At 53.3% G+C, this 12,367-nt stretch overlaps 1 protein-coding gene across 4 annotated transcripts in view; it reads right to left on the bottom strand.

Moving 5' to 3' along the window:
- The window catches only part of SIPA1L3 (signal induced proliferation associated 1 like 3), a 234,043-nt gene that overhangs the window by 42,378 nt on the left and 179,298 nt on the right, over window positions 1-12,367 (bottom strand). For all 4 annotated transcript variants that reach the window (XM_082709071.1, XM_082709072.1, XM_082709074.1 and 1 more), the window contains 2 exons: window positions 7,033-7,160; window positions 1,260-1,378 (listed from right to left, as the gene is read on the bottom strand). In XM_082709071.1, coding sequence (XP_082565197.1) covers window positions 1,260-1,378; window positions 7,033-7,160 — 247 coding nt within the window. The remainder of the gene's footprint in view (window positions 1-1,259; window positions 1,379-7,032; window positions 7,161-12,367) is intronic.

The raw sequence follows: 12,367 nt of genomic DNA, 5'->3' as shown, positions 1-12,367 counted from the left end.
CACCCTGGACCCTGCTTCTGCTCTCACACCCATGTCCAGCCCCACAGCAAATCCTGTGGCCTGCATCTTCAAAGGGGACCCAGGACCTGCCACCTCTGGTCCTCCTTGGCTCCACCCCAGGCCCACCCACCACCATCTCCCACTGCACCACAGCAACAGCCTCCCTGCTGTCCGCCGGCCCTCAGTCTGTTCCCTACATAACAGCCAGAGGGAGGCTGTGAACACCTGCCCTGTTTCATATCCCTTCCCTGCTTAGAACCTTCCTGTGGCTTCACTTCACTCACAGGAAAAGCCAGAGTCCTCCCCGAGACCCTGCGCCATCTGACCCCACGTTCTGGCCTCTAACCTCATCTCCACCCTCTTGCCTGATCCCTCTGTTCCCAACAGGCCTCCTGACTGTTCTCTGTGTGGGTCAGGCCTACCACCACCTCAGGCCTTGCTCCTTCCGCCTGGGAACGCTCTTCCTTTGGGTGTGTTTGTGGATTGCCCCCTACTTCACACAGGGCTTCATCACCTCCCCAGAGGCCCTCAGTGACCACCTCACCCTACAGCAGCAGTGCCTGATGCTCTATTTCCCCTGAACTGAGCTCTGTTTCTCTCTCACAGAGAAGACCAGCTCCTGGTGTCACAGAACGTATATGTTCATCTGCTTCCTGCTCGCTGCTCCCACTGGGAAATCAGCTTTGTGAGCACAGGTGCTCACCTGTGCCCTCCAACACCATGGTCCCAGGGCCCGGCACGCGGTAAGTGCCCACCAAACTCCCGCAGAATGAAGGGATGCAGAGAGACTGCCGAGGGCTCACCAGAACCACCTCCTCTGCCCGGGCACACAGGACCACGACTCCCAGTCTCCCCTGCACTGTGGCGTGGCCACGTGATGGAGTTTTCATATGCAATGGCGAATGCAATAGAAGCAGAAAGGATTTATACCATTTCCAGGTCTGGGCTATAGAGACTGCTACCTGATCCTCTCTTCTTCCCACCCAACCTGCCAGCAAGAGGCAGGGTCCTGGCAGAGGGCTCTGAAGCCCTGAAGGACAGCGAGCCCAGGTTCCAGAATCGCTGCGTGGAAAGAGGCTCACTGGCTGGTTCCAGACCTCTGCTGGAGCGGAGGAGGTGAAGATGGAGGAGGTGCTCACATGTGGTGTTCAGAGGCCCACACCCCGTGACACCACCCAGCCCAGGCAGTCAGGAAGACCAGGCAGTCGGCTCCTGAGGCCCTGGCTCCCCGGGATTAGGCAGGTGGGGCCCAGACTCACTTTGGAATGCCTGTTGGGGGAATCTTTGCCTGCTGTGTCCTGCCTGGAGGCCTGCTTGCTCCCGCTGCTTCCAGCCATGGTGGAGAGCCGGGCCTGGGCGGGCACATGCCACAGAGGCTCTGCAGGAAGACAAGAGAAACATCAGTGGTTAGAAGTGACTCAAGCCCTGGCCTGAGTTTACCTGAGGAATTTGGCCCTAAACATGGTCCCACCCCCTCTGCCAGCTTGTCTGCTCAGCTCCCACAGGATCAGGGCCCCACCAACTTATGTCCTGGGGTATAACAGTACTCAGTAATGAAATACTTACTAAGCACTTAGTATGTGCCAGATACTACCCTAGAGCTTCACATGGGTTAATTTGTTGAAGCCTGAGGACCATCCTCCATTGTCACTGCCAGAGAAGGTTGAGCACATTTTCATTCTTACTGGCCATTTGAATTTTCTACTTTGTAAATTACCTGTTCATTTCCCTTTCCTCTTTATCCATGGGATTGACCTCTTTTATCCTATCAGCAAGTGGTGTTCTTTATGTACACAAGGTGGCAATCCTTTGCTGGTTAAATGGGCATAACTTATTTTATTAAACAAAAAGGGAATTACACTAAGCCTGGTCCCACAATGTGACTTCTCCCTTTACACTATACTTACACTTGCTTTTCACCTTACAGCTTCATAATATTATGTTCACATAACCGGACATAAAGTTACATTTTTTTTTTTAAAGATTTTATTTATTTATTTGACAGACAGAGATCACAAGTAGGCAGAGTCAGGCAGAGAGAGAGAGAGGGAAGCAGGCTCCCTGCTGAGCAGAGAGCCTGATGCAGGACTCGATCCCAGGACCCCGAGATCATGACCCGAGCTGAAGGCAGTGGACCAAACCACTGAGCCACCCAGGGGCCCCAAAGTTACATTGTTTTTAACGGCTGTACAGCATTCCATCATGTGAATGGACGCCACTTTTTAAAAAAATTTTTTTAAAGACTTCATTTATTTGTCAGAGAGAGAAAGACAGAGAGAGAGCGCAAGCGGGCAGAGTTGCACATAGAGGCGGAGAGAGAAGCAAGCTCCCCAACGAGCATGGAGCCTGATGCGAGACTCAATTCCAGGACCCTGGGATCATGAGGGCATCACCCTGGGATCACTCGAGCCGAAGGCAGTGGCTTAACTGACTGAGCCACCCAGGCATTCCTGGACGCCACTTTTTTTTTTTTTTTTTTTTTAAGATTTTATTTATTTATTTGATAGACAGAGATCACAAGCAGGCAGAGAGGCAGGCGGGGGAGGAGGGAGCAGGCTCCCTGCTGAGCAGAGAGCCCGACTCAGAGCTCCACCCCAGGAGCCTGAGACCATGACCTGAGCCAAAGGCAGAGGCTTTAACCCAATGAACCACCCAGGCATCCCTGGATGCCGCTTTTTAAACTAGTTTCCTACTGATGGACATTTAGGTGGTTTTTAATTCTTCCTTACAACACTGTTAGGGTGGCCCTTGAGCAAGTGTGGGACTGTGTTGGGACAGAACTCCACAAATGGAGCTGGTGGTTCCAAGGTAAAATAGGTTTAATATCGGGATAGCTGGTGTGGGTGTAAATGAGTCTATTTTTCCAGGTAGTCATTATGCCTCAACTCAGCAACTGATCTTAAAAAAAAAAAAAAAAAAAAAAATAGTGTACAGCTCCAGGGGAGGACTGGTTAGTATCTACCAAACACAAATGCACGGACAGAGGACAGAGGACTGGAGCCTTGATGGTCTGACCCCACAGCCCACACTTTTGATCACTGCTATATTGAAAATAATGGTAATAAAGATGACTATATGCACATGACCTGTGCTAGGTATTACCACAACTGCTTTGCACACATTCTCTTACTAAGTCCTCCCAGCAATACCGCTGGGTGGATATTACATCACTTCTAAAAGATGAAGAATGTCAAGACTCAGAGAGGTTACATACCTAGTCCAAGGTCATGCAGAAAGGGCCTCAGACTTGTGCTATCCACCTCTGCCCCCTCTCTGTGTTTCCCCAACAAGGACAACACTGGCAATGATGGAGAGTACATGCTTCCAAAACAGGAATCATCATTCTCTTAATGATGGGCTGGGGTCTGTGCTTAGAGGGCTGGGCAGGGGTGATCTCATTGGGCCCCCAAATCATGCAAGAAGGAGAGACAGTTAGGGTGTCCACTGTAGAGGAGGGACCTGAAGCCAGGACAGATGAGATCACCACTGAGGTCACGTTTGCTGACTCTGAACTTCCCACAGGGCCTGTTGGAGCCTGAGCTCACGACCGCATTCTGCTGCCTCCAGAGCAGATTCCTGCTCTGGGTACGTGGGGTGGGGTGCTCAGGACCACCTCAGACAACAGCCTGGTTGGCACAGCCAAGGGTGTCCTGTCCGCGTGGTGGTGGGGAGACTGCCCATTTCATCCACCTTTGCCACCTCCAGAGACGGTTTTCCTCTGTGGAGCATCCCACAGGCTCAGGAGGTACTGGTTTCCTGGGAGGTGGCCGGATCATGCCAGAGACCACATTTTCTACAGCCGAGCCTGCAGTAGCTGCATCCAGCTTCAACTCCCACCTGTTACACTGGTGACTCCCATTCTCCCAGACTACTCCTGAGAGAGGACTGGCCCAAACTACTCCTGACCTCAGACTTGTCTATACAGCTGCCTCCCAATGCCTCCTGCTGAACGTGGCCAAAGCCAACTCCTTATCTCCCCTCAAATCTACAATACTCACTGTCTTTCCTGCTCAGTCCACGTGGCTCCCCGGTATCACTCCCGACTCCTGCCTCCCATATGCATGTAGAAGATCAGGAAATTCTCTCAACTTTACCTTTAGAACCTGCCCATCTCCCTCACCCCCACCCCTACCCTACAAGCATCTATAGCCAGAAGGCCCCTGTGAACATCCAAGTCAGATCCCATCCCTCCGCTGCTTGGAAGGACCAAGCCCCTATCCCACTTTGAGCAAAGGACAGAGACCTCCCCACAGGCTCTGGCCCTGTCAGTTCCCTGACTTCAGCCACTGTCACCTCTCCAGCCACAGGCCTTGTTACTGTTCCTCCTACACTCACGGCTACCTTGGTATACCCTGACTATTCTCTTTCCCCTGAATCTTCTCCTCCCAGCGGACTCCTCCGCATTCTTCTAGCCTTACTTGAAATATGATTTGCTCAGAGATTCCCCCAAACCCTGACCATCTCTCTCTCAGCACTGTATTATAGTTTCCACTTGTTAGCATTCCTGGTGCTCATTTATCACTGTGTGCCTGTTTGTTGTCCGTCTCTCCACCAGCCTGTTGGCTCCAAGAAGGAAGGGAACGTGCCTCTCTGGCTCCCACTGTGTGTCCCTGGTGCCCAGTCTGGAGTTTATGATTAGCGACATGTCAAATTAACAGAGGGATGAAGGGCTAGATTCCTTCCCTTCTGGGCTATTCCAGGGGCCTCCACTCTGCCCTTCACAGACCCTGGTAACTGAACCCTTCACTGGGTCTCTGGACCAGCCCCTGGTGACTTCTTGGCTCTCCTGCTAGAATGATTCCCCCTTGTTAAGAGGGCACAGGGAGGGGAACCTTGGTGGCTCAGCGAGTTAAGCCTCTGCCTTTGGCTCAGGTGATAATCTCAGGGTCCTGGGATTGAGCCCCGCATCAGGCTCTCTGCTTGGTGGGGAGCCTGCTTCCCCGCCTCTCTCTGCCTACTTGTGATCTCTGTCAAATAAATAAATAAAAATCTTAAAAAAAAAAAAAAAAAAAAAAAGAGGAGACAGGGAGTACTGAGTATAGCACCAGGCATCTAACACATATGCAGAATCATACTGCTGTGCCTATGATTACCGTCCTCTGATCTGGGTGATTCCCCATGTCTGTCATGTGGCTGATGCTCCCCAGCCTGAACTGCCTTGTCTCTACACCTTGAGCAGTTTCTAGGCTTCATGACGATTTCTAAACACAGACTGCCCTGATTCCTGTGTGGGGAGGAGGAGGGCTGCTATTAAGTTAACTCGTAACAATCCCAAGGGAGTGAACGGGGAACCAAGCTCTAGGAAAGGAAAGAGAAGGGAAGGACAATGGGGAGTTTCCGTGACACCCCATTTGGGTGAACCCTGGAAAAATGTCCTCCCCGTTTTACACTTTGGTGTCAGGAGACCACCATGGAACGCTCTTCTTTTTCTGGAAGGGGTGGGGAGAAAGAGATGCAGACCCGTGTGTGCTGCAGCAGAGAGCACAGAATCGTGGGTAGTGGCAGTGGCGGGCAGGGCCGTATAGAGGGAAGCAAGCCAAGTCTGCAGGCCCTAAAGCAGAAGGGAGAGTGAGGTTGGGAGGGTGACCTGCTTGCCCGAAGTTCAACAATTTTCCCTGGTTGAAGGGAACCACAGGGGTTGGGGTTCCAAGGAATTCCCAGGCCACTAATCCTTGGGACATGCAAACACTTCCCTGCCTTGAGGGAGCTGGTGACATGCTGACGTGATCATCCCCCTGGGCTGCCTGGAAATTCGTGAACGTCTAAGAGGACAGCTCCATGCCTCCCGTGTCTAATGTCAATGCTCTTGGGACGCCTCACTGATTTACTTTCTTTTGAACCCACCCACTCATCTAGTAGTTCTCAGGCTTCAGAGGGTCTACAAGTTTGTTGTGTGGAATGACATCGAATCTTCATCTAAGTGTATATGCTCACGATTAATCATCACACAGAGCAGCATAAACAGACCGAGAAAATGCTCGGTCTCATCGAGCACCAGAAAAGCACACATTAAAACCACAAGGCGATGCCACTAGGCGCTCACTTCTAGAATGGCCAAAGTGAAAACGTGGGTGAGGACATGGGGCAACTCAGGCGCTCCTGTCTCTGGTGGGAGCGTGACATGGTTTGTCACTCTGGGAAAAGGTGTGGCAGCTTCTTGGAACGTTCAGCCATTCCGCTCCCAGGCAGACACCACCACCGAAGTGTGATTCTAGAATATTCCCGATAGCACAATTCTAAGCCGTCCCCAGCTGGAAACGACCCAAATGTCCATCAACGCCAGCACGGACTAATAAACTGTGGGTTGTTCATATAATGGGATATGCCTCGGAAACCGCACTGTTCCACACAAGCATGAGGCTGACGCTCGAGAACGCAACCCTGAGCGACAGAGGCCAGACACACACATGATGCGTCTAGCCAGCGGGGGTTGGCTTCGTATATGTAAAATGCAGAATGAGGCAGAACTAAGTTTGGCTGTGAGAAGCTGGGCAGGGTAGCCTCCGGGGGTGCTGACTGGGAGGGGCCCAGGGGGCTTCCGGAGCCGAGGTGGGCCTCTTGCCTGGAGGGTGGGGCGTGGGGCATTCACTCTGGGATGTGTTATCCCTGTTGCACACTGAGGACCCGGGCTCTGGTCTTGGTATTGGCCGTACAGCCACGGCAGTGGGAAGCGAGCACAAGAAGCTTTATGTAAGGAAAATCCTCAGAACACAGTTGGTTCTGCTCCCCTGGCAGCTCTGCTTTTAGTCCGTTTTCAGCTGTTTCCCTGGGAGGTCGCCACCCCCGCACCACACATCTGCATGCGGGCTCCCGAGCTAACGCCATAGGCCGATGCCCTGTCTGGATGGAGGAGGATCGGGCTCCCGGGTCCCTGCTGCTTTCTCAGGTGACCTCCCTAATCTCATGTGTGGCTCCAGCAGCTTCCTCTTGTGTTCTATCCATTGCCGACAGGAGGAGGGGTGTCCCCTGGCGGATGGGAAGCGGTCCTGCTGGGCCAGGCGGGCAGGCGCAGCCGGCCTGGGGAGGCCCTACCTGGCTTCTGACGCTCCATGGTGCTCTCCTGGCTGGTCAGGCCGCCCGAGGAGGAGTCGCCGCTGGACATCCCATCGTGGCTGAAGTGGGGGTCAAAAGACAGCAGTGGGTGTGGGGCGGCCGCATACCTGCAGGGGAGTGAGAGGCAAGCACAGGGTGAAGGGCTGGCGTGACAAAAACCACCTGAGCCAGAGACTTGCTCGCTGGGGGGTTTTAAACACACTGGAGGCTCCGCGTGGAGGGGAGGCTAGATGAGTAATCCTGGAAACGTGCTATTAGTGGAGGGTCAGGAATGAGTCTCGCCTGGGAAGCGTGCCCGGGAGCGCAGGCGATGCAGAGTCCACCGGGGGAGCAGGGGCCGAAGCCACCAGGGCGGAGGCCCTACCCACAGCTTCCTCAGGGGGCTTGTTTCTTGGCTGTGAGTGGGGGTGAGCTATTGTTAGCGGCCCCGCCTCGCAGGCCTGTCTTGGGATCGAAGCATCTGTAGGCACAGGAGGCCTGGCCCCTTTCTCAGCCGGGGACAGTCCCTTCCCAGCCCTGAGCTGCAGTCTCCCTCAACTGTTGAGAGGCAGACTCGGTAGACCTTTCCTCAGAAGACCGACCCTAAGCTGGAGGCTGACACAGACACAGCTGTGACAACTGGCCAGTGGGCCGGGACTCTGTGCCTGTCCCTCTGTTGGAGGAAGGAGCTGTGGTAGAGCAGCTTACACTTGGGCTCCAGAATGAGGCAGAGTGGGGCTCGAACCCCAGCTTCATCTGTTCCTAGCTACATGACCTTGGTTAGGCAAGTGCTTGTTAGCCTGAGCTGCAGTTTCCCCACCTGAACAACGGGATAATGACATCTTCTACTTCACAGGATTATAGGATGGATGAAATACCGAAGTTATCTCCTGAACATGGATTCTCCCGGAGGCTGGCTCTGTTCACCGGCAGGGAGGGCTGAGATCTAGAGTAGAAACTGGCAGAAGGCAGAAGGCTCTCCCTGCAGTTCCACACCCCTGAGTGAATCCTAAGGGCGTGTCCAACGTCCATTCGGCCTCAGATCAGAGCTATCATGACCGGAACCCTTCTCCCTGCCTGGGGTTGGTTCAGAGACAGGCAAAGGACTCAATTTTGGCTAATCTGACGTGAGAGCATAGAAGAGCCACAATGACTCTCAGAAAATACACCTGGCCCTCCCCCTGGCAAGCACACAGTGGGGCCGCACTTCCAGCCCCTTGCGACAGGCTGGGTCGGGGCTACGCGTGGTCTTGTCGGGAGCTGTGAGGAAGTGACTTGGAGGTAGTGGCTGCCCTGGCCAGCCGGGGTCCCAAGGGGTCCCCTGCCAACCAGAAGTGGAGTCGCCTCCAGTGTGGGTGCAAGACACACCTTGGCTGATCTAAGCCACTGATGTTTTTGGGTGCTGGGAGGGCTTCCAGGAAAAGTTTCCCGGGTCCTCAGAGAGAGGATGAGGAAGGACAGCTGCTCTTCTTCCCCCAGGTGTCGCTGGGGCCAGACAGAACACCATGAGCTGCTGCTGCCCTCCTGCCGCCAGCCTGAGGAGGTGGCCGCCGCTGAGAGCGGAAGACAAGAGGTGGGAGGGAAAGGGGCCTTGATACTGTGGCCGAAATGCTAGAGCCACCCTTCCTGGAGCCTGACCTACTTCTGAGACTCCTTTTCTGGGAGAGAATACGCTCGTACGGTATTGGAGCCGGCCGGATCCCAGTCAGAAGTGCCCTACTGACACAGGCCTTGGACCTCAGAAGACTTAACAAGTCTCCCATTAATAGAGCTGGCTTTGTGATTTCTCATTCGGTTCCTTTTGTCTATACTTGCAACTCCAGGGTTGTCCTGCCAGCCTCAAGGCGGGGCTGTTTCCACAAAGACTAACTCTGAACCCCTAGGCTTTGTCTCCTGGGCTGCAGGGGGGTGAGGGTTGGGGACGTGGGGGGTGGGGATGGGGGGAGGAAAAACTTGTTTCTGCCCAAACCCTGACCTCTAAGTCCTCCAGGCAAGGAAGACAAGACAGGGCCAAAACAAGAAAATGAACAGCTGTGCACAATACAGACTTATCAGTCGCCCAACTGCTGGTAGATAATGCAGCCCCAGTTGCCACAGCAGGGAATTCAAGGGTCGATGTGTTTATTCCATTTTCTCGAGATGTCTGGATCAAAACCTGCGTGCCAAAGGAAAATGGCCGTGGCCGCTGGGGTCAGCCGGCACAAGGCCTGAGTGGAGGCTCCCCCAGTGTCTAGACCCCGCTTCTGCCTCCGTAACAGAACCCCGGCCGTATCCGGGGCCGCAATGTAACTGGTTAACAGCATTTTCAGGCTCTCCTGCAATTCTTGCCGTGGAGATGAAAGCGTCATGTGTGACTTTCAGGAAATATCTGCAAGTGTGCTGTGGGTGCCTCTGCCTCATCTCCTCCTCAAGGCTGAAGCTCCAGCAGCCACTGTAAGAACAGGGAGCAACAGGCCAAGAATGGCAGAGCTCGGGTGAGGGAGCCCAGGTCTCTGCCAGCATGTCCTGTCAGAGTCATTGTTTCCTCTTGTAGGCAGCTACACCTAATCCTAACGACAGACCACCTGTACCTGGAAGGGTTTCACCAGGCTCTACCACTCAGCTACTGTCCTGCATGAAGACAATCTGTATTTTGTGCAATTGCATAATTCTCAAACGAAACCTTGTAAGCCTAAGGGAAACTGACTGGCTTATGCTGCCCATTCTTTGGGGGGTGCAGATATGTCCCCATTCGGGGCCATTTTGATCACAGTCAAGGCATGGACAAGAGACTGGAAATCTGGACCCGTTCTTTATCTCAGCATGCATGGTTCTGGGCAAAACCTCCAGAGGAAAAGACCAGAGCTGCCCTCAAGTTCATCTGAGAAATGTTAATGTCTTCTATCTTTTCTTGGAAGATGACACCACATCAGATAGAAAGGGTTTGGGTTTCAGTGAGAAACTCATTGATGTTTCTGGCACTATCTGGGAAAAGCTGCTGTGCTTACCGACCCGGGCAGACAGGCAGGGAATGCCTTTGGCTCAGCCTCCTTGGGCTACCACGTTACTGGCTTTGAGCATGGTACTTTCCTCTGTGGCCAAAGAACAGAGTACCAAAGACAGATGTGACATAGGCAAGAGCCTCTCTGGAGGGGAGGGGTCCAGCCTGCTCTGCCAGGCTCCCATGGGGACTGACGGGACAACGAACGGGTGAATTCCCAGATGACCGGGGAGAGGGTGGATGGATGATATAGCCATGATGGGCCGCCACACCATAAACCATTAACCTTCCTGATCTCTGCTGAGGAAGCCCAGGGTTCCCTGTGGTGGCCACCCCTCAATCATGCAACTTGAGTACATCCTGACAGTTGAAGATAGTCGTGCAGGTCCAATGTGACCTGCAAGGGGATGGTTCAGGGGAGGCAAAAAGACCCAGCTCCCTTCCTCTTAGAAACCAAAAGAAGCTCTTCCCTCCTTTTCTGCAGGGCACTGATTTTGCCTGGGGCACCAAGAGCCAACATGAGTCACTAGTGGAACCAGGTCCCTGAGGTCTTCCCTAAAGAATACAACAGGCCTACAGCCGTTCCACCTGTGGACCTACTATGTGATGACCCATTCCCTTGATGCCTCGTGCCTTCTCGAGTTAGCTTTTCTGTCCTGCAGTCAAATGCCCCCTCACCAATGTACAACTCTATAGAGCTGGCAGGAAAAAAAGGGAAAGAAAAAAAAAAAAGAAGGCCAGCCAGCTGGTCCCGTGAGCAAACATCTGAGGTCCAGTCCAGCTGGGCAGGCTTGCTGTGCTGGGCGTGTTATTCTGTCCTAATGCTCCATACAAAGTTCGGTGCTTTGCTCACTTTGCGAACAAGGGTGGCCAACTCCCAAGGATAGGGATGTCATCTGCCAGCCTCTGTCCCCCAGCCACCAGGACAGGCGCTCGAGGGGCAGTAATGGTCATCAGCATTAACTGGGCCTAGCACTTACTGTGTGCCAGACCCAGTTCTGAGTGCTCTACAGGGTCTTCCTCCGTGAACATTCTCAGTGCTGCTTGGGGACACACATTTTACATGGGAGCAAACCCGAGGTGAAGAGAGATGAAGACACTGGCCCACGCTCATGGGGCTGACAGAGGGCAGGCCATCTTACCACCCTGTTTCCCACAGAATCTAAGATGGGCCCTGGGACAGATTTTGTGCATACGGGCCCCCACAACCCTACAAGCTTGATGAATTTGGCAAGTAGCAGGCCCGCCGGAGACAGTAGGAGACAGAGGAGTCCCAAGCTGGGGGTGTCCAGGTTTGGGTGGGAATGTCTGGCTGGGCTCCCACAGGTTCCAGGATGGCATCGGGCGGCCATGAGGAGGGGAAAGGGGAAAGGACCTAAGACTAAAGGCCACTGGCACAGCCCTGGCCGGCTCCTGGGCCTCCTGCCACAGGCTGGTGACTGGCTGTGAATGACACTTCTGAGGTTGGAGGGGATGCACCATGCTAGCACCCTTTCACCAAACTCGGGACCCTGATGTTGACAGAGATGAAGTGTCACTGTGGGGCTGGGACCCCAGGAGGGACCGTGTATGTCACCCTGATTTGGAGAATAAGCTCAGAGTCCTCTGTTAGGACAAGTCTCGCTCAGGTCAATGTCTGCTCTCCAGATTGGCATGGGCCTGGGTTCCCATCCCGACTTGGCCACTTCTTGGAAGAGCGACCCTGACCAAGGGGATTCATGGAGCCTGCTACCCCCCTGACATGTGGGATAATTAAATCCCCACCTGTGGAGTGCTTGGGAGCACCAAGATCACGTATACAGCTCAGCAGAATAGACCGGGGAGCCAGAAACAGACCCACACAAACATGTCCAACTGAGTTCCCCTTTCAGTGATCTATTGCTTTAAGCAGCAAGAGCGATGTGATGGAAGAGGGAGAGCCTTTCCCAGAAACAGTGCTGGAGCAAACTGGACGTCAGTAGGCCAACAAGTAACATCAACCTAAACCTGTCACATTATGTAAAAATGAACTCAAAATGGATCATGGACTTCAATGCAGAATACAAAATGATAAAACATAGAAGGACACCTGGCTGGAGCATCTGACTCTTTTATCTCAGGGTTGTGAGTTCAAGCCCCATGCTGGGTGTAGAACCTACTTAAAAAAAAAAAAATTAATAAAACTTCTAGGGGAAAAAAGGAAAATCTTCAGGACCCCAGTCTAGGCAAAGGGTTCTTAGACTTCACACCAAAAACGTGGACCCTCAGAGGAAAGCAATGTAACTTGGACCTCATCAAAGTGGACACCCTTTGTTCTGCTACAGACCCTACTGAGGAGATGAAAGAACATGTTAAAGACGGGGAGTAAATATTTTT

The sequence above is a fragment of the Mustela nivalis genome (assembly GCF_964662115.1).
Source record: "Mustela nivalis genome assembly, chromosome: 18".
NCBI classification, from domain to species: Eukaryota; Metazoa; Chordata; class Mammalia; order Carnivora; family Mustelidae; genus Mustela; species Mustela nivalis.
This window is presented reverse-complemented; position numbering and strand designations above follow the sequence as displayed.